Source organism: Erinaceus europaeus, chromosome 13 (assembly GCF_950295315.1).
Source record: "Erinaceus europaeus chromosome 13, mEriEur2.1, whole genome shotgun sequence".
Taxonomy (NCBI): Eukaryota; Metazoa; Chordata; class Mammalia; order Eulipotyphla; family Erinaceidae; genus Erinaceus; species Erinaceus europaeus.
The window spans coordinates 6503663-6525916 of NC_080174.1; the positions used below are offsets into that span (position 1 = coordinate 6503663).

Here is a 22254-nt window from a genome sequence, read left to right on the forward strand (position 1 = left end):
CCCAGTGATTCTGTGCATCCTTCCACCACCTGACAGCACCTGGGGGCCCATAAAACTTCAATCAGGGGCCAGCCAGTGGTGCAGGGTGCACACATTACTATATGGGTTCAAGCCCCAGGTCCCCACGTGAAGAGGGGAAACTTTACGAGCAGTGAAGCAGTGCTGCAGGTAGGTATCTCTACTTCTCTCATCTCTCTCTCTCTCTCTCTCCCTCCCTCCCTCCCTCTCTCTCCTCACACCCTATGGAAAAGAAAAAGAAACAAAGGCCGCCAGGTGTGGTGGAGTTGTGCAGGCAGCAAGTCCCAGTGACATGGTGGCAAAATAAATGCACAGATAAGTAACAGCACCCCAGAAGGTGGAACAGTGGCATGGAGCCCTTAGTCTGATTCTCAGAGTGATGCTGATTCTCTCTCACTCATCAATCAGTCAATAAACCTTTTTAAAATGAGACTGAAAAAAATCAATCAATAATAATGGTACAAACAGCAAGCTTTGGGGCTGGGTGGCGGCTCGTCTGGTAGAGCTCACACATGCAGGAGGACTCAGGTTCAAGCCTCTGATCCCCATCTGCATGGGTGAAGCTTCACCAGTGGTGGGGCAGGTCTCTAGGTCTCTCTCTCTGTGTGTTGGTGCGTGTGTGTGTGTTGGTGTGTGTGTTGCCGCGCGCGCGCGCGTGTGTGTGTGTGTGTGTGTTTCTCTCAGAAAATGAGAGGAAGACAGTGGTCACCAGAAATTGTGGCGTCATTGTTCAGGCACAAAGCCCCAACGACAACCCTGGTGTCAAAAGAAGAAGAAGAAGAAAGAAACCCTACAAAAACAAAGATTTTTTTTTGGTGCACCAGCTCCTCCTCCTCTGCTCTGGGGCCGCGCCCCTGTTGGAAGACAAACCCCCCCAACCCCTCCCCTCTGTGTTCTGGGTGAAGAGAGCCCCAAATGGTACTGAGCAAGCTAGACAGGTGGCACGCCTCTGCCAGTCCACATGTCCCAGTGTCCCTTTTTCATCCACAGACATTATTATTATTATTATTATTATTATTATTATTATTATTATTATTATTAAACTATGTGCTGTGTTTACCAGCTTTTTGATTTTTTAATGTATTTATTTATTTATTTTAATATTTATTTATTTTCCCTTTTGTTGCCCTTGTTTTATTGTTGTGGTTATTGTTGTTGTTCTTGATGTCGTCATTGTTGGATAGGACAGAGAGAAATGGAGAGAGGAGGGAAAGACAGAGAGAGGGAGAGAAAGACAGACGCCTGCAGATCTGCTTCACCGCCTGTGAAGCGAACCCCTTGCAGGTGGGGAGCCGGGGGCTTGAACTGGAATCCTTATGCCGGTCCTTGCACTTGGCGCCACCTGCGCTTAACCCGCTGTGCTACTGCCTGACTCCCCACAGACTTTATTATTAATTAATTACTGTTTGTATGTTAAGTATGCTTTTTTTTTTTTCCAGAGCCCTGCTCAGCTCAGGCTGGTGGTGGTGCTAGTAACTGAACCTGAGAATTGGAGCCTCAGGCAGGAGAGTCTCTTTGCATCACCACCATGCTGTCTACCCCCCAGAGCCTTTTTAATTTTTTTTATATTTTATTTATTCCCATTTGTTGCCCGTGTCTTTTTTTATTGTTGTTGTTACTGATGCCATTTATTGTTGGATAGGACAGAGAGAAATGGAGAGAGGAGGGGAAGACAGAGAGGGGGAGAGAAAGACAGACACCTGCAGACCTGCTTCACCACCTATGAAGTGACTCCCCTGCAGGTGGGGAGCTGGGGGCTCGAACTGGGATCCTTAATGCAGGTCGTTGTGTTTTGCACCACCTGTGCTTAACCCACTTAACCTGCTGTGCTACGGCCAGGCTCCCCATCCAGAGCCTTTAAATCACTAACATGTGCGCTCAACCAGCTGTGCCACCACCCGGCCCCCAGAGCCTTTAAATCAAACAGACAAGCCCACTGCTGGCCCCGGCAGTGATGTCACCAGTCCCTTCAGCAGGGCACAGCATGTCACAGCTCTCTCCTGCTCTCCCCTACACCCAACCCCCAGCTGCTGTGGGGCAGCTGGTCCTGCGGGGCACCAGGTCCTCCCTGGGTGCAGAGAGGCTCCCGCACACGGTGCTGGCTGCCAGGAGGAAACCCCAGGCTGCATGCCCATAGGGACAGCCCCAGCTGACCAGAGAGAGCATAGTGCCAGCCGCCACCTCCCACTCCAGACTCCTCACAAACTCTGCACCACAAAACCACTAAACACAGAGATGGGGCGGGGACTTCACAGTCCCACTAGGAAAAGACAGAGGCAGGCTGGGAGTATGGATGAACCTGCCAATGCCCATGTCCAGCGGAGGAGCAATTACAGAAGCCAGAACTCCCACCTTCTGCACCCTGAGGGGGGGAAATGTTAGGGGAAGATGACCAGAGGGCTCCGAAGCCCCATTCCACCAGGACTGAAGCATTTGTCACCAGGAATCTTGTTGTTACACCATCACTGAAAGGGAAGTGAATCTGGAAAACACCAGAGGAAGCCAGGCATCTCTTATGTGAGAGAGAAGAGGAAAACATGAAGGACCCTCAGAAGTAGTAATAGGTGTAGGTGTGACTTAGAAAGGAAGTGATGGGGAGTCGGGCGGTAGCGCAGCGGTTTAAGTGCGTGTGGCACAAAGCGCAAGGATTAGCTTAAGGATCCCAGTTCAAGCCCCCGGCTCCCCACCTGCAGGGGAGTTGCTTCACAGGCGGTGAAGCAGGTCTGCCGGTGTCTGTCTTTCTCTCCCTCTCTCTGTCTTCCCCTCCTCTCTCCATTTCTCTCTGTCCTATCTAACAATGATGACATCAATAACTACAACAATAAAACAACAAGGGCCACAAAAGGGAAAGTAAATCAATAAATAAGAAGTGACGGTAGGACCATTGAAAAAATGGGAAAAATACATAGAGATATAGATAGCTGTAGAATCAGCCTGTACCAGTGACCTTGGGAGAACCACTGCAGTATCCAGTGGAGGGAATGGGGACACAGAGCTCTGGTGGTGGGAACAGTGTGGAATTATATCCCTATTATCTTACAGTTTTGTAAATAAATATTAAATCGCTAAAGCAACAAAAACAGATCACTGCACAGAAGCTTCCTTCAATGCAATGAGGGCCAGGTTCGAACCTGGGTCACACACAAGACCATTTTGCCAGGCCACAACATGGTGACTTAGTGTGTGGTGTCACTTCACAACAGGGCCACTTTAAGACAGCCGATGGCTCTAAGAAGCTGACATGGGCTCGGGACCCAGCGCAGCGGATGTGCCCATAGCCACTGACTCTGCTCCTGCTCTGCTTATCTTTTGGCCACAAAGGCTATCGCTGTGCCTCCAGGATTCCACCACTCCTGGCAGGCAGCCACTTTTCTAAATCAATATTTTAATATTTATTTTGTGTGTGTGTGTGAGAGAGAGAGAGAGAGACAGAGAGACAGAGAGACCAGAGCCCTGTTCAGCTCTGGCTGATAGTGGTGCTGGGGACTGAACCTTAGATCCTGAAGCCTCAGGCATGAACGTCTTCTGTAGAATCATTATGCTGTCTCTTCTGCCCTCTGGCAGTCACTTTTTTAAAAAAATATATTTATTTATTCCCTTTTGTTGCCCTTGTTTTATTGTTGTAGTTATTATTGTTGTTATTAATGTCATCGTTGTTGGATAGGACAGAGAGAAATGGAGAGAGGAGGGGAAGACAGAGAGGGGAAGAGAAAGACAGACACCTGCAGACCTGCTTCACCACTTCACCAGAGCAAGGCAGCAGGCTTTTCTCACATGGTTGTGACTCCTGGGGGGGGAGGACCATCAATTAAGTAGGAAGTGGATGTCAACGGCAGCTGGTGGACACAGAGCCCGGCTCACCCTGGGTCTGGCCACCTTCTAGATCTTTCTAGATCCTGGGTGCCTAGATCAGCTCTGTCCTCCTGGGTCAGAGCACTTTTCTCAACTTTCTCTGAAAATAACAGGGGGTGCCACAGAGGGGTGAGTAAACAAACAAATTAATCCCAGAGGACAGAGGGAACATGCAGTGGGCACAGGGCTGCCCCTGGGCAACTGGGGCTGTGCCCACTCCGCCTCCTCGGGCTGCCCTGGAGGTGCTGGATATGGGCCATTTCCACTCTCTCACTTTTTCTGCTGGCGTTTTCTCTTTGGTCAACACACAGATATTACTACTGTTTTTACTGTATTTGCTTTTTGCAGGCTAGGCATCACGATGCTTAGCTCCATCACTCCAGGCTACCCCATTCACAGGGAGTTACAGGTATCGATAGAGACAGGGTGGGCCAGGAGGTGGCGCGGTGGATAAAGCATTAGACTGCGGTGGATAAAGCATTAGACTATCTATCAAGCGCATGTGCCAGAGTGATGTCTGGTTCTTTCTCTCTCCTCCTATCTTTCTCAGGAATAAATAAATAAAGTCTTTAAAAATAAACACATAAATAAATAAAAGAGATAAGAGATAGAGTAGTTTTTTTTTTTTCCAGATAAAGGGGCTGAAGAGATAGCACAGTGATTTTTTTTTCCAAAAGACTTTCCTGCCTGAGGCTTCAAAGGTCCCCCAAGTTCATTCCTCAATACTACCATACCATCAGCCAGAGCTGAACAGGGCTCTGGTTTAAAAAAACAATAAATAAATAAATAAATAAGAAAGTGAGAAATGTTATGCATGTACAAACTATTTATTGGCGACAGTAAAACATTACTCCCCAATAAAGAAATTTAAAAAAATAAAACCTTTTATAGAAATAAATAAAACTACACAAGAGGTGGCACAGTGATAAGAGCAATAAACCTACAAGCAAGAGGTTCCAGGTTTGATACCTGGCACTGCATGAATCAGAGTAATGCTCAGTTTCTCTTTTCTCTCTCTCCTAAACAAATAACCAAAAGGTTTTTTTTTTTTTTCAGAGAGAGAGATGGAGATAGAAAATAAAAGACAGAGAGAGGAGAGACCCCACAGCCCTGCCCACCCTCCATGGAGCTCCCTGGGTACTGTGCATGGTGCTGAGAGAGGAGAGACCCCACAGCCCTGCCCACCCTCCATGGGGCTCCCTGGGTGCTGTCCATGGTGCTGAGAGAGGAGAGACCCCACAGCCCTGCCCATCCTCCATGGGGCTCCCTGGGTGCTGTGCATAGTGCTGAGAGAGGAGAGACCCCACAGCTCTGCTCCACCATCCATGGGGTCCCTGGCTGCTGTGCATGGTGCTGAGGAGAGATCCCACAGCCCTGCCCACCCTCCATGGGGCTCCCTGGGTGCTGTGCATGGTGTTGAGAGAAGAGAGACCCCACAGCCCTGCCCACCCTCCATGGGGCTCCCTGGGTGCTGTGCCTGGTGCTTAGAGAGGAGAGACCCCACAGCTCTGCCCCACCCTCCATGGGGCTCCCTGGGTGCTGTGCCTGGTGCTGAGAGAGGAGAGACCCCACAGCCCTGCCCACCCTCCATGGGGCTCCCTGGGTGCTGTGCAGGGTGCTGAGAGAGGAGAGACCCCACAGCCCTGCCCACCCTCCATGGGCTCCCTGGGTGCTGTGCATGATGCAGAGAGAGGAGAGACCCCACAGTCCTGCCCATTCTCCATGGGGCTCCCTGGGTGCTGTCCCATGTGGTCCTGGGGCTCAAACCAGGGTCTCAGGCACCTCAAGGTGTATGGTTTCCACCTGCTGAGCTGGCCCCACCCCAGTTTCTCCTTTCAAATGTTGGGGTGCAGGATGATGTCTCACTAAAGAGTAAAAGACTCAGGCTGAGGTCTAGGACCCACCTGCAGGGACAGTGGGGCAGTGGGACAGTGAGCAGGGACAGGACCTACCTGAGAGCCTGGAGGGGGGTGAGACAAGGCCTGCAGGGCAGCTGGGTCAGAGCCACAGAACCAGCTCACACCCTGGGCACACAAGTCCTGTGCTCTGACGATGACCACACACACACACACACACACACACACACACACACACACACACACACACACACACACACCACTGCTGTCTGCTGAGTCTGGGTTGTGGACCAGGGAAAGCAGGTACCCAGCCCAGTGTGGGCTCTGAGGCAATCACCTAGTCAGACCCGCCGCCCACCACAGAAGCAAAGTCTGGGAGCAGCTATGGGCCCCCACCTTCTGGAAAAGGGCTCTTAATGTTTTTAAGTCTTTTTCACCTTAACAAGGAAAGCAAAAACAAACAAACAAAAAAAAAAAAACGACAAAAGCATTTTGGACTACGATTTCAGGAAGACCCTCTCCCATCCTGAGGCTTTAAAAGCTTGAAGCTAGGGAGGGGTAGAGAGCCTAGTGGTTCTGCAGACTCTCATAGCTGAGGCTTCAAAGTCCTCGGTTTTGGTGTATTTCACCAAAGTAAAAGACTCTGGGATGGGTGGGGGGAGAGTTCAGGTCCTGGAACAGGATGGCAGAGACCTAGTGGGGGTTGTATTGTTATGTGGAAAACTGAAAAATGTTATGCATGTACAAAGTATTGTATTTACTGTCAAATGTAAAACATTAATCCCCCAATCAAGGGGGAAAATTATAAATAAATAAATAAATTTAGAAATCCAGGGAGTCGGAAGGTAGTACAGTGGGTTAAGCACAGCTGGTGCAAAGCATAAGGGCCAGTGTAAGGATTCTGGTTCAAGCCCCCGGCTCCCCACTTGCAGGGGTGGTCTCTCTCTCATAAAACTAAATTGGTCTTTTTAAAATGCCCCAAACAAGTTTCACTTAATTAGTTAAAAGACAAAACAGACTTCAAAGATGACTGCTAGGCTAACTGGCCACAGTGGACCTCATGCTTTCTGTTCTAGAAGGATCTTCCTGAGGCTAGAGAGAAACCTTAATGGTTATGTAAAGAGTCTCATGCCTGAGGCTCTGGAATCTCAGGCTCATCCCAGCACCAGCATAAGCCAGAGCTGAGCAATGCTCTGCTTTCTGTCTCTCTTTCCCTGTATCTCTTTCTCATTAAAGTAAATAATAGATATAGTTTTAAATATTTATTTATTCTCTTTCGTTGCCCTTGTTGTTTTATTGTTATTATTGTTGTTGTTATTGATGTTGTCATTTTTGGATAGGACAGAGAGAAATGGAGAGAGGAGAGGAAGACAGAGAGGGGAGAGAAAGATAGACACCTGCAGACCTGCTTCACCGCCTCCAAAATATATTAAAAAAAAAAAAGAAAAAGAAAAGAAAAGGGAGTTGGGTAGTAGTGCTGCAGGTTAAGTGCAGGTGGCACAAAGCGCAAGGATCCATGTAAGGATCGCCGTTTGAGCCCCCGGCACCCCACCTGCAGGGGAGTCGCTTCACAAGTGGTGAAGCAGGTCTGCAGGTGTCTGTCTTTCTCTCTTCCTCTCTGCCTTCCCCTCCTCTCTTCATTTCTCTCTGTCCTGTCCAACAACAATGCCATCAATAACAACAACAATAATAATTACAACAATAAAACAACAAGGGCAACAAAAGGGAATAAATATTTAAAGAAAAGAAAAAGAAAGACCTTCTCTCATGTATATGTACCCCAGGCCAGGCTTAATCTCCTAATGGAGAAATACACATTACATGACTTGGCTGAATCCGTTTTTAAACCATCCGTTTGGAGAAGAGGAATGTTTTTGGCATAGGAATTCTCAAATGTGGAGTCGCCCAGCGTGAACGCAGCTGTAATCCCCCTGCTGGGCCTTTTAAACTCGCCCTCAAACCAAGAGATGAACCTTTTGCTTTGGATCCAAGTGGAATGAAGCAGGCGTCCAAACTGGGACTGTTCTGGGGCTTTCCTTCCAGATCTTAGCAAATGACCAAACTTGGACTTTTCTGAACAAGAGCACAAACCAGAAAAATGCAATGATAATCCAGCCCTGGGGACACACAGCCCATCTGGATCTGGGGCCGCCGGGGTCACTGTAACCAAGTGACACAAATCAAGACAGGTGGCTACAGGCTAGTGAGGCCATCAGGAAGAGCGAGGGGCAGAGGGCAGGTGGAGGCGCACCTGGGTGAGTGCACACGATACAGTGCACAAGGACCCAACTCGAGCCCTCATTCCCCACCTGCGGGGGAAAACGTCATGAGTGGTGAAGCAGGGCTGCTCTGTCTCTCTGGGCCTCTTATCTCTTCCTTCTCCGTTTCTCTGTTTCTATCCAAAATAAATAAACTAAATAAAGATGAAGAAAAAGAAATAGGAAGGGCGGCCCTTCCCAGACTTGCAGCTGAAGGGCAGAATCACATAGATAAATGTGAACAGAAAAAGGATGGGGGTGGAGGGAGCTGCAGTGACACACGCAGTTGAATGAACATGTTATCACAAGCAAGGACCCAGGTTCAAAGCCCCTGATGTCCACCTGCAGGGAGGAAGCATCACTGGTGGAGAAGCAGTGCTATACGTGTTTCTCTCTCTCCCCCTCTCAATTTCTTTTCTTTCTTTCTTTCTTTTTTTTTTGTTTTGTTACCAGAGCACTGTTCAGCTCTGGCTGACGGTGGTGCAGGGACTTGGACCTGGGACTTTGAGGCCTGAGGCATGAGAATCCATTTGCATAACCATTATGCTACCTACCCTCTGCCCCCTTTCTCAATTTCTAGCCTATCAAATAAATAATTAAAAAAAAACAAACCAGGGAGTCGGGCTGTAGCGCAGCAGGTTAAGCGCAGGTGGCGCAAAGCACAAGGACCGGCCTAAGGATCCCAGTTCGAGCCCCCGGCTCCCCACCTGCAGGGGAGTCACTTCACAAGCAGTGAAGCAGGTCTGCAGGTGTCTGTCTTTCTCTCCCCTTCTCTGTCTTCCCCTCCTCTCTCCATTTCTCTCTGTCCTATCCAACAACAATGACAACAGTAATAACTACAACAATAAAACAACAAGGGCAACAAAAGGAAATAAATAAATTAAATAAATATTGAAAAAATATATCAGGAAAAAAAACAATGAAGGGAGTTGGGCAGTAGTGCAGTGGGTTAAGCGCACGTGGTGCGAAGTGCAGGGACTGGCATAAGGATCCCAGCTTGAGCCCCCCGGCTCCCCAGCTGCAGGGGAGTCGCTTCACAGGCGGTGAAGCAGGTCTGCAGGTGTCTGTCTTTCTCTCCCCTTCTCTGTCTCCCCTCCTCTCTCCATGTCTCTCTCTCCTATCCAACAATTACAACATCAATAACAACAATAAAACAATAAGGGCAACAAAAGGAAAAATAAATAAATAAATATTTTTAAAAAACAATAAAAAAGAACATGTTTTTAAAAGAGAAAGATGGAAAAATAGCTTTCAAAAAAAAAGGGAGGGAAGGGACCAGAAAAGTTTGTACCTCTTGGTGGGGCTAGGGGGTTGCACCTGTGGACAGGTGACTGTGTGGGCACCGAGTTCAGGCTGGCTCCCTGGAAGGCCCTAGCTGCACGTGCTCCAGCTTTACAGCTTAAAGTCCCGAGAACCCTGTGTGGTCCTGTCTGGCTGTCCCGTCAGCAGGCTTTCTGTACCAATGAGAAGCAAAAAGCAGGGGACTGCGGTGGGGGTGCTGGGGGCTGTGACTCACACATAGGGCATTACAGACTGAGCCACACAAGAGTCAGAGAGAGGGAGAGAGAGAGAGAGACAGAGAGACAGAGAGCCATGCCATCTCGGGCAAGCGAGTGCCTGAGCCTCTCTGGGCCTCGGTTTACCCATCTGTGTTTTGGGGGTATAACAGCTCTCGCAGGACCTGTGAGTGTTAAATCAGCTTGTCTCCAAAGGCTGGGCACAGAGTCACCCTGGAGAGTCGCTAAAGGCCGCAGGTGATGCACGCCGGCTCCACACTTGCCTCAACCCAGAGGCACCTAGTACCCAACACCCAGCATGCAGGCAGAGCCCAGCACCCAGGCAGAGCCCAGCATCTAGCACCAAGGTGGAACCCAGAATCCAGTACCTACTGTTCACCCAGGTGGAACACAGCACCCAGGCAGAACACAGCATCCAGGAGGAGCCCAGCACCCAATATTTAGTGCCCAGCACCTAGCACCTGGGGAGAATCTAGCATCCAGGCAGAACTCAGCACCCAGGCGGAGCCCAGTACCTAGCACGCAGGTGGAGTCCAGCACTCAGTACCTAGTGGCCAACACCCAGGAAGAACCCAGCACCCAGGCAGAGCCCAGTACCTAGCACCCAGGTGGAGTCCAGCACTCAGTACCTAGTGGCCAACACCCAGGAAGAACCCAGCACCCAGGCAGAGCATCTAGCACCAAAGTGGAGCCCAGAATCCAGTACCTAGTGTTCAGCACCCAGGTGGAGCACAGCACCCAGGCAGAACTCAGCACCCAGGAGGAGCCCAGCACTCAATATTTAGCACCCAGCACCTAGCACCCGGGGAGAATCCAGCATCCAGGCAGAACTCAGCACCCAGCTGGAACACACCTAGACAGAGCTCAGCACTCGGTACCTAGTGGCCAACACCCAGGAAGAACCCAGCACCCAGGCAGAGCCCAGTACCTAGCACCCAGGTGGAGTCCAGCACTCAGTACCTAGTGGCCAACACCCAGGAAGAACCCAGCACCCAGGCAGAGCCCAGTACCTAGCACCCAGGTGGAGTCCAGCACTCAGTACCTAGTGCCCAACATCCAGGAAGAACCCAGCACCCAGTACCAAGACAGAGCTCAGCACTCAGATGAAGCCCAGCATCCAACACCAAGCAGAACCCAGCAGCAGCCAGTACCCAGACAGAACCAGCACCTAGCACCCAAGTACTTAGTGCCCAGCACCCAGGTGGAGCCGGCACCCGGAACCACGGCTGTCAGTGTTTTCACAAGTGGCGCGGCCGGGTCTGACCTGCGGGAGGGCCGCAGGCGTTAGGTGTCCCAGGTGCTAGGTGCTCAGTCGCCCCCGAGTCACCCCGCATCTCCCACGTGTCCCGGCAGGTCTGCAGGCCCCGGGCGTGTGCGGCGCGTCCCCAGAGCAGGGGTGCGGGTCGCCGTGGCCCCGGTCGCTCCCTCCAAGGCGCCCCCGACCCCGCCCGCGGTGCCCGCGCCCCGGTCTCCCGGCCGGACCCCCGCCCCCCGCGCCCACTCACCGAGCGTGACCACCGCGCCCGCCTCGAACAGCAGCCCGTCCCCGCGGCCGCGCGCCTCCAGCAGGACCCCACCGCCCGCGCCCGGCCGCCCGCGAACCCGCAGCCCCTTGCTCAGAGCCATGGCGGGGCGCCCACCGACACCCGGAGTTGCGCTCGACCTCGCTGAGCCGGGGCCAGGCCACGCCCACCCCGGGCCCGCCCCGTAGGCCCCGCCCCTCCCCGCCCAAACCACGCCCACCCGCCCCGTCAGGCCACGTCCAGTTCTGCTCACGCCCCCTCTGGCCACGCCCCATCACGCGAGGCCACGCCCACCCCAGTCACGAGCACGCCCGCCAGGCCACGCGCCTCCCCGTCCCGCCAATCTCCGCCACGCCCGCCCCTTCCTGCCAGGCCCCGCCCACCCAGTTGCTACGGGCGCCCCCTCGTGGCCACCGCGGGCCGCGCTCCCCTTACAACCCCTGGGCTGGGAGGCCCGGGCGCGGTTTCCAGAGGGGCGGGAGGGGACTGGCTGGAACCCGGCAGCTTCCCACTTCCTTTGGGCGCGGCTCTGGGGTCCACGGGGTGGTCCGTGTCTTGGTTTTTGGGGGCACACGGGGTGGCCCGGGGCTGCACTCTCGGTGGACAACGGAGTGGCCGACCGGGGCTGGGGGGTACACAGGGTGACTCGGGGTGACCCAGGGCTAAACTCTGGGGGAACGGGTGACCCGGGGCTGCACTCTGGGGGCGCACGGGGTGACCGGGGCTAAACTCCGGGGGCGCACGGGGTGACCGGGGCTAAACTCCGGGGGCGCACGGGGTGACCCGGGGCTGCACTCCGGGGGCGCACGGAGTGACCGGGGCTGCACTCTGGGGGCGCACGGGGTGACCGGGGCTAAACTCCGGGGGCGCACGGGGTGACCGGGGCTAAACTCTGGGGGCGCACGGGGGTGACCGGGGCTGCACTCCTGGGGGCGCACGGGGTGACCGGGGCTGCATTCCTGAGGGACAGGGTGACCGGGGCTGCACTCGGGGGGCGCACTCGGTTACCCGGGGCTGCACTCTGTGGTGACCCGGGTTGTACTCCCTGGGGACAGGGGGATGACCGGGGCTGCACTCCGAGGGCACCCAGGGTGGCCGTGGCTGCACTCCTGGGGGGACAGGGGGTGACTGGGGCTGCACTCAGGGGTGCACAGGGTGGCCGGGGCTGCACTCCGGGGGGCGCACGCGGTTACCCGGGGCTGCACTCTGTGGTGACCCGGGCTGTACTCCCTGGGGACAGGGGGATGACCGGGGCTGCACTCCGAGGGCACCCAGGGTGGCCGTGGCTGCACTCCTGGGGGGACAGGGTGTGACTGAGGCTGCACTCAGGGGTGCACAAGGTGGCCGGGGCTGCACTCCGGGGGTCGCACGCGGTTACCCGGGGCTGCACTCTGTGGTGACCGGGGCTCTGGCTGCTGTGGGTCAGGGCCCACTCCCTGGGCAACCTGTATTCCGAGCCTGGGGGGCGTGGGGGGAGGAGATTCCATTCATTCCAGGCATAGGAGGCGGCACCCACGGACGTCATAGCCCTCAGAGCCTCCGGGCACGCCTTTTATGGGAATCCCTGCCTGGAGGCGGGAAACGGCCGGAAACCTGCGGGAAAACTGGAAAACCGGTGGGGGCGTAGGGGGTGGGGATAGGAGAACAAGCCCGGGACGCTAGCGGCAGAACCCTGGGGGGCATGCCCCGCCCCATCCAGTTCCAGGCATTCCAACCCTAGCACCAGGGCAGGGACCTCAAGGCACCAGGAGAAGCACGGTTTTTGTTTTTTGTTTTTTGCCTCCACTTCTGAAGACATAAACTCACCATTCCGAGTCCTCTGATGAGCCTTGCTCTGCTCACACAGGGCATGCATAGGCAGCGTGCCAGTGTTGTGATTCTGAAGCTGCTGGTAATTCCACAGACCTTTGCATCTGCCCTGAAAGGGACTTACTAAGTGTGCCACTAACCAGGGCTTGCAAACACCGCAACAGACTTCATCAAGATACACTCACACAGGAACAATCCCCCTTTCCCTTTGTAGATCTAGTGCCCATTTGGGGGAGGAGGGTTCAAGGTAGCCAGAGGCATTCAGCTTGACAGCAAATGCAACAGGTATTGAGTCTTCAGAGTTCTGAAGTGGTGGCTGCCTCAGAGAGCCCAGCCTCATCCTGAAACGGAGCTTTGTGACTTCCCAAAGTAGCTCTGTGCACTCTTTCATTCCATTCTAAAGCTGTGGAGGTTCGAGGGGAACCGAGCCCACATCTTCCTCCTTCTGGATAACTGTTCATTCACCTGCCTGGAAGCTTCCAGTAAATTCATTTTTCTTGTCTACTCCCCCCCCCCTTTTTTTTTTGCCTCTACGGTTATGGCTGGGGCTGCACTTCAAATCCACTGCTCCTGGAGGTCATTTTTCCCATTTTGTTGCCCTTGTTGTAGTTGTTATTGTTGTTATAGCTGTTGTCATTGTTGGACAGGGCAGAGAGAAATGGAGAGAGGAGGGGAAGACAGAAAAGAGGAGAGAAAGATAGACACCTGCAGACCTGCTTCACCGCCTGTGAAGCAAGTGGGGAGCTGGGGGCTCGAACCTCGATCCTTACGCCAGTTCTTATGCTTTGTACTATGTGCACTTAACCCGCTGCACTACTGCCCAGCCTCCCCCCCCCCCCCCGCTTTTTTAAACTGAGAGGTTAAGGGTTTACAGTACAGTTGTTAACACATGGATAAAGTTTCTTATCTCCCCATGACAGGTGTCTACTAAACACTCTCACCCCCAACTTAAACCTTTTTCTTTTAAAAAAAAAAAGTCTGGGGGCCGCACGGTAGGATTCCAGTTCAAACCCTGGCTCCCCACCAGCAGGGTGGTCGCTACACGGGTGGTAAAGCAGGTCTTAAGGTGTCTATTTTTCTCTCCCTATCTCTGTCTTCCCCTCCTCTCTCAATTTCTCTCTGTCCTATCCAACAACAATAGCAATGACAGTAACAATAATAAGAACAACAAGGACAACAAAAACGGGGGTGGGGGGGGAGAATGGCCTCCAGGAGCAGTGGAGACCCAGCGATAACCCTGGAGGCCATAAAAAACCTTTTTTCAACTATCTGTTGGATAGAGACTGCCAGGAACTGAGAGGAATGGGGAGGCAGAGAGACAGAGAGACACCTTCAGCCCTGCTTCACCACTCGTGAAGCTTTCCCCCTGCAGGTGGAGACCGGGGGCTTGAACCCAGGTCCTTGAGCATTGTAACATGTGCGCTCAACCAGGTGCGCTACCACTCGGCCCCCAACTTAAATCTTTCTCCATCATCCTGCACCAGGACCTGAACCCTCCCACCCCCGCCCATCCCTCCCCAGAGTCCTTTACTTTGGTGCAAGACACCAAACACTGTCCAAGTTCTGCTTTGTTCCCCTTCTGTTCTTATTTCTCAACTTCTGTCCAGGAGTGGGACCACCCCATCTACATCCTCTTTCTGGCTCATCTCACTTCACAGGATTCTTTCAAGCTTCATTCAGCACGAGGGTCTGCCTCTCCATGCCGGCACATTTGTAAAGGTTTATTTATGAGAAAGACACCAGATTACTCTCTGGCACATGTGATGCTGGAAACCAAACTCAGACTGTCCCCCCTGCCTCCTATCCAGGCGGCTGTTGTCTTGTCTTTCTGTCTAGTGCGCCCCCCAATCCTCTGAGCCCCACTCCCCCTCTGGCTGTCTCTGGTCTGTTGTACTGCCCGTGGGTTTGTTTGGATTTCTCCCCAAGTCTGTTTATTTTCTTGATTTCTTTACACTGCATACATAGGTGAGGTCATCTGCTGTTTATTTTTCTCTTCCTGTTGATTTTGCTTCACAAACTGCCTCCCTGGAGTTCTCTGTTTTGCTGAAAATAGTGAAACTTCATTTGTTTTTTCTCCCCGGGCTTTGTTGTTTCTTTTAGATAGAGAGATAGGGACAGAGGGACAGCACAACACTGCTCCACCAATTGTGAGGGGTCTCCTTAAGAGGGTCCACTCGGGAAGTCAGGCGCAGCAGGTTAAGCGCACGTGGCACAGAGCGCAAGGACCGGGGTAAGGATTCCGGTTCCAGCCCCCGGCTCCCCACCTGCAGGGGAGTCGCTTCACAGGCGGTGACGGTCTGCAGGTGTCTTATCACTCTCCCCATCTTACCCTCCTCTCTTGATTTCTCCTTTCTCAATTTCTCTGTCCTATCCAACAACAGCAATAACAACAATAGTAACAACAACAAGGGCAACAAAAATGGAAAAAAATGGCCGCCAGGAGCAGTGGATTCCTAGTGCAGGCACCGAGCCCCAGTGATAACTCTGGAGGCAAAAAAAAAAAAAAGAAAGAAAGAAAGAAAGAAAGAAAGAAAGAAAGAAAAGGTCAGTCCAGGAGGAGTCGAGCAAGTGCAAGGCTCTGGAGCTACAAAAGGAAAAATAAATAAATAAATAAATAAACACAGGATTTGCCACAGCTGGATGAGCACATAAAGGCAGGGTGTGGGACACTGCACAATGGTGACACAAACAGACTCTGTCGCCTGAGGCTCCGAGGCCCCAGGTTCAATCTTCCACACCACGTCAGCCAGAGCTGAGCAGGGCTCTGGTAGGAAAATAATGTAATAAATAAAATAAAGTTTAAAAAAAAAAAAGGCAAATAAAACCAGGGTACTGACCTCGGGTTCTGTGACTTCTCTAGAGGGCTGTGCTGCTGGGCCCCCGGGGGAGGGGGAGGGGGGGCTTTGGGGCCACAGAAATGACCCCGCTGAGCATTTTTTGGTAGTGAAACTGGATCTGAAAAGTGTGTGGTGTGGTGGCCCAGGAGGTGGCGCAGTGGAGAAAGCGGTAGACTCTCAAGCATGAAGTCTTGAGTTCAATCCCTGATAGCATATGTACCAGAGTGATGGCTGGTTCTCTCTCTCATTCTCTCTCCTATTCTTCTTTTCATAAATAAATAAATATATATTGAAAAGAAAAAAAAATGTGGCGTGGACCAGGAGGAAGCAGGGTGTGGGGGCATGTTCCTGGTAGAACTGGGGTTCTGGTCTGGTCCCCAGAACCACATAGGACGTAGCCCAGCTCTGGGCTTCATCAGACAGCATACGAAGCAGGTGGTGAGGCACTCAGTTGAGTGCACGCATTACCATGCACAAGGACCTGTCTGAAAAGGTGAACCCTGAGTAGTGAAACCCTTGTGACCCAAAACAAAAACAAACAAACAACAACAACCAATGGGTTATAGGTTAAGACAGCCACGTGAGCACACACACAACATAAGGAGTGAGAACCCACAGAGTAGCAGTGAAGATGCTTGTCTTGGTGGTCAAACCCTGATGATTTAAGTCAGTTATGATGTGTGCGTGCTCTCGTGGCTGTCTTAACCAATAACTTTTTTTTTGTTTTGTTTTTGTTTTTTGTCACAAGCTTTTTTTTTAAATATTTATTTATTCCCTTTTGTTGCTCTTGTTTTATTGTTGTTGTTATTATTGATGTCGTTGTTGTTGGGTAGGGCAGAGAGAAATGGAGAGAGGAGGGGAAGACAGAGGGGGAGAGAAAGACAGACACCTGCAGACCTGCTTCACTGCTTGTGAAGTGACTCCCCTGCAAGTGGGGAGCCAGGGGCTTGAACTGGGATCCTTAAGCCGGTCCTTGTGCTTTGCGCCACCTGCGCTTAATCCGCTGCGCTACAGCCCGACTCCCATCACAAGGGTTTCTGAGAGGATCCCTCTCCAACATCTGGCTCTAGGAAGCAGCTATGGGCAGGGAGTGGGCAGGGGTGTATGTGTGTGTGTGTGTGTGTGGGGGGAGAACAAACCAGAAAAAGATGCCAGGCAGTGCTTTTGAAAAAGTGCCTTGAGAATTTACTGTACAGATTTTTTTTAAACAATTTATTTATATGTTGGCTTCTACACACTTGTACATTTGTGTGAAACATTTATACATATTCTTTACAATTTGTACATATATTAAATGGCTGTATCAGAAACACTGGAGATTTTATAAAAGGGAAGAATCGGATGTGTTTATGGGGGAGGAGATTACTTAGAAAACATTAACAACAACAAATAGACCCGTGATCGTGAGAGAACTCGAGGTTCCTGGACTCTCTCCTTCCTCAGAACTCCTCTCTGGATTCTGTTTTGGTTTCGTTTTGTGCTGGCCCAAGCTTCTCCCAGCTACAAGGGAACTGTCCCGGCAGAAGGCTGAAAGCAGGGAGAGAGGCTGTGGCTAAGGCAACAGTGGCAGAAGGCGTGCTGACCCTGGAGGCTGGGTTCCCTGGACGGTCGGATCTCTGGGGTTCAGGAGGTCACCAGAGCACTCTGCCCGCGCTCCCCAGCTGCTATCCCAGCCGCTGGTCCCCCAGGTGTCACCTTTGGTGGGGACTGTGTTTGCTCTCCTGAGCTCATGAGGGAAGAAGGCAGAGAGAGGAGCGGGGCTTGGCCAGGCCAGGGCCACGGGGGACAGAAGAACCCCCACTGGCAGGCGCATCCGCGAACTGACGGCCTGGTGCCTCACCCCTACCCCAGGAACCCCAAGTCCTTGCTCCTGAAGCCGCAAGCACTTGAGTGGCAGAGTCAGCTCTGAAAAGGCAGTTGGGTGGCTCCCCAACACAGATGGGGGGCTTGGCAGAGTTAGGGACATACACAGGCGTGTCCGTCTGTCTTCTGAAGATGGTGCTGGGTAATGGTCTGAGCTGGGGCGCTGTCTGGGGCGGCTTGTGAAGGACCATCCTTAGGGGAGATCCCCTAGTCTTCTATCTCCCAAAACTAGAGACATCTCAGTACTTTCCAGAAAAAAAAAAAAAATAGAGGGTTTTTTCACTGGGGGAAGTAACGTCTCTGGAAACGCACAATGAACATCTGCTTGATAAACTGCAGTGTTCCGGGCTGGTTGATACCATGGGAGAGGGTGTTGTTTTTTGTTTTTTTCCCCCTGCTGCCTTTTTTCTGGTTAATAGTATCTTCCTTTTCCTCCTCTTCTCCTTCTTGTTTGGATGGCGGGGTGGGACTGAACCACATCTCCCGTCAGAGGGAAGGCCGGGGTGTCATCTTCCTGGCCAGATGTGGGAGGAGGTTCTACATCACAGGAAAGCGGCCGAGGGCCTGCCTCAGCTTGTCGGCGATCTGGAGGAGGGAAGGGCAGGGAAAAAAAAAAACGGGTTTGAGATACCACCCCTGCTGAGAGGGCTCAGAGAATGCGGTGGACCCCCGCCCAAGTTGTCCATCACGCATGTTGTCTGCTGCCTTAGTCTGGCTGACACTTTTAGTCTTTTCTAGAATTTCCTGGCACCTGTGCAGTTTCCCCTGGAGAGTCCGACAAGCCAGCTGGTGCTGCCCCAGTTGGCTGATCCCCTCCCCTGCCCATGGAGACACTGGGTCAGGGAGCTGGGCCCTTGGGGACACATTGCTCAGAGGTCCCTGGACCCGTCACCTGTGCTGTTGTGTCTATGCCAGGGAGGTAAGTCACGCTCGCAAACAGAGGTCAGACATTTAGTCTCAGTGAGGGAGACACAAAGGTGCCGATCAACTTGAGGGACAGTTTCTCCTAAGAACTGTCAGATCTAAGACAGCCAGTGATTAAACACACCTCTCCCCTTCCTTTTTTTTTTTTTTTTTCCTCCTCCAGGGTTATTGCTGGGCTCGGTGCCTGCACCATGAATCCACCGCTCCTGGAGGCCATTTTTTCCCCCTTTTGTTGCCCTTGTTGTAGCTTCATTGTGGTTATTACTATTGCCCTTGTTGACGCAATTCGTTGTTGGATAGGACAGAGAAAAATGGAGAGAGGAGGGGAAGACAGAGAAGGGGAGAGAAAGATAGACACCTGCAGGCCTGCTTCACCGCCTGTGAAGCGACTCCCCTGCAGGTGGGGAGCCGGGGGCTCGAACCGGGATCCTTACGCCGGTCCCTGCGCTCTGCGCCACATGCGCTTAACCCACTGAGCCACCGCCCGACCCCCTCCCCTTCCTTTTTTAAACACACTTCTCCTCCTTCCTTTTTTCTCTTTTCAGAGTTGGGTCTTGCACTGAGTGATTTCACTGTTCTTGGGAAATTTTTTGAGAGCGAGAGACTGAGTGAAGCCCCAGAGCTTCCCCTGATTCCAGGGTACTTCACATGATTTTTTTTATTAGTGATTTAATATTGATTTATGAAATTACACGGTAACAGAGATACAATTCTACACTGTTTCCACCACCAGAGTTCTGTGTCCCCAGCAAACTGCAGTGGTTTATCCCAAGGCCACAGATATGGGTTGACTGTATGTCTATAACTATGTATGTATGTATGTCTGTCCTGTCTACCTATCTATATTTTTGCCCATTTTTTTCCTATGGCCCTGCCTTCTCTTTCTAAGTCACATATACACATATCACTATTTTCAAACATGCCAGACAGAGGGTAAGACAGAGAGGGAGGGAGACACACAGAGAGGAGAGACACCACGACACGGCATCTCCGTCTCTCTGCAGCAACCGAGGGCTCAAGCCAGGTCCTTAAGTGAGGGGTGCACTCCACCAGGTGGGCTATCACCCTAACTACTCATTTTTTCTTTTTAACCAGAGCACTACTCAGCCTCAGGCATGACAGTCTCTGTATAAACATTATGCTATCTGCTCCCCACTTTCTAGTGACAAGATCTGAGGTTTCTCACAGACACACACACACACACACACACACACACTCTCTCTCTCTCTCTCTCTCTCTCTGGTTCCTTCTACAATCCCCTGGGTGCTCCCACTCACAACAAAGGCCAGAGCTGGCCTGTGCCAGGCTCCGTCCCCAGCAGAGGGCTTGGGATGACCTCATCCATTCACCAGTGTCCCCATGTGGGGACTCACAGGGCGGGGGAGGCAGAAGCAAGGCCTCCTTGTGTCCTCACATCACTCACTTCCATCTCCTTCATAAGAAGACCTCCCTGTGGTCCGGGAGGTGGTGCAGTGGATAAAGCATTGGACTCTGAAGCAGCAGGTCCTAGTTCAATCCCCGGTGGCACAGGTACCAGAGTGACGTCTGGTTCTCTCTCTCTCCTGTCTTTCTCAGTAATGAATAAATAAAATCTTTTTTTTTTTTAAAAAAAAGACCTCCTTGATAAAGCATTGGACTCTGAAGCAGCAGGTCCTAGTTCAATCCCCGGTGGCACAGGTACCAGAGTGACGTCTGGTTCTCTCTCTCTCCTGTCTTTCTCAGTAATGAATAAATAAAATCTTTTTTTTTTTTTAAAAAAAAGACCTCCTTGTAGTCCAATGTGACACCAAGATAAAGAGGCAGGAGACACAAGGCAAATAGGGGTGGGGGGACAGCCCACCTGGGGGGGAGTGCCTATCCACACTCTCGGCCCAGGTTCAAGTGCCGGCACCACTGCAGAAGCTCTGGTCCTGCAGTCTCTCTCTCTCCACTCCCCTACCTGCCCCCCCCCTTCAGTTGGTTTCTATCTAGAAAATCAGCCTGGTGGTCCGGGAGGTGGCGCAGTGATAAAGTTTTGGACTCTCAAGCATGAGGTCCCGAGTTCGATCCCTGGCAGCGCATGTGCCAGAGTGATGTCAGGTTCTTTCTCTCTCATAAATAAATAAAATCTTTTTAAAAAGGGGGGGGGAGAAAAGAAAAGAAAAGAAAATCAGCCTGGGACAGTGAAATTCTGCATTCACGACACCCTGGCAATGGCAAAAAATAAATGAGCAAACCGGGCAGGGCCAGACAGTGGTGTGCCTGGTAGAACACGTGTGCAAGGACTTGGGTTCGAGCCCAGGTCCCATCCACATGGGGAAAGCTTCACGAGTGGTTTTCAGGGCTCTGGGCGTCTCTCAGTCTCCCTGTTGCTTCTCAGTTTCTCTCTCTTTTTTTTTTCCTGCCATAAGTATTATTGCTGGGGTTCGGTGTTGGTACAAATGCTCCTGGCAGCCATTTTTTCCCCTTTTTTTGGTTCTCTTTTATTTTTTAATTTTTTTTATTATCTTTATTTATTTATTGGATAGAGACAGCCAGAAATCAAGAGGGAAGGGGATGATAGAGAGACAGAGACACCTGCAGCCCTGCTTCACCACTTGCAAAGCTTTCCCCCTGCAGGTGGGGAGCCTGGGGCTCGAACCCAGGTCCCTGCACATGGTGATAATGTGCACTTCACCTGGCGCATTGCCGCCTGGCCCCCAGATTCTCTGTCTCCAGATAATAAATCTATAGTTGGAAAAGTCATGATGCATTTTCACACAGAAAAACACACAACAGTTCTGGTTCTGACTTTTCCGACGACCTGATCACGTACCGTGAATGGGGCCGGGGCGGGAGGGAAGGGGCTGGCTGGCTGAGCCGCTGAGCACAGCGGCGTCACACGGGTCTCTGCCTCCACAGCCTCACGGGCCACAGGCCGCACACCCCGCCCGCCCCTCGCAGAGGGCCCAGGACTCACCGTCTCGTAGAACTGCACCTGCTGCTCCAGGTAGAGGCGGACCACGCTGTTGTAGTCGTAGATCCGGTTGCTGTGGAAGTGGTTCATCTCCGCTGCAAGACAGACACGGACACCCATCAGCCCCTCCCGGGACCTGGCGACCCTGTCTCTCCCCTGGGGGGGGTTCACCCTGGATCAGCGAGATCCAGGCCCCACCCATTCCTGGGGGGGGTGACTTTAGAGGGGTGGGAAAGCTCATCTGAAGGGTCAGTGGCAAACGCCACATTCTCACGTGGATGATTCTATTTATTGAAGGGGGCAGATAGCATAATGGTTATGTTAAGAGACTCGCATGCCTGAGGCTCCAAAGTCCCAGGTTCAACCCCCCCCCCTCCCCGCACTGCCATAAGCCAAAACTGAGCAGCGCCCTGGGGGGGGGGGGGAATCATTTATTTCATAGAGACAGAAATCAAGAAGGAAGGTGAGTAGGGGCCAGGTGGTGGCTCACCTGGTTGATCGTACATGTTACAACGCACAAGGACCAGGGTTCAAGCACCCAGTCCTCACCTGCAAGGGGAAAGCTTTGCAAATGGTGAAGCAGTGCTGCAGGTGTCTCTGTGTCTCTCCCTCTCTGTCACACCCTTCTCTCTTGATTTCTGGCTGTCTCTATCTAATAAAGATTTTAAGAAAAGTTTAAAAAAAAGAAGAAGGTGAGATAGAGATGCGACCCTGCTTCGCCACTCATGAAGCTTCCCCCTTGCAGGCGGGGACCAGGGGCTTGAACCCTGTGCACTTGAAGAGGGGCCAGGTGGTGGTGCACCTGGGTAAGCACACATGTTAAAATGAGCAAGGACCTGGGTTCAAGTCCCCGTGTCCACCT

At 52.2% G+C, this 22254-nt stretch overlaps 1 protein-coding gene across 4 annotated transcripts in view; it reads right to left on the reverse strand.

The window, feature by feature from the left end:
- Positions 1-16829: 16829 nt before the first annotated feature.
- The window catches only part of SNX9 (sorting nexin 9), a 52821-nt gene continuing 47396 nt past the window's right edge, over positions 16830-22254 (reverse strand). For all 4 annotated transcript variants that reach the window (XM_060205265.1, XM_060205266.1, XM_060205264.1 and 1 more), the window contains 2 exons: positions 21396-21487; positions 16830-18118 (listed from right to left, as the gene is read on the reverse strand). In XM_060205265.1, the coding sequence (XP_060061248.1) occupies positions 18071-18118; positions 21396-21487 (140 nt within the window). In that variant the 3' untranslated portion in view covers positions 16830-18070. The remainder of the gene's footprint in view (positions 18119-21395; positions 21488-22254) is intronic.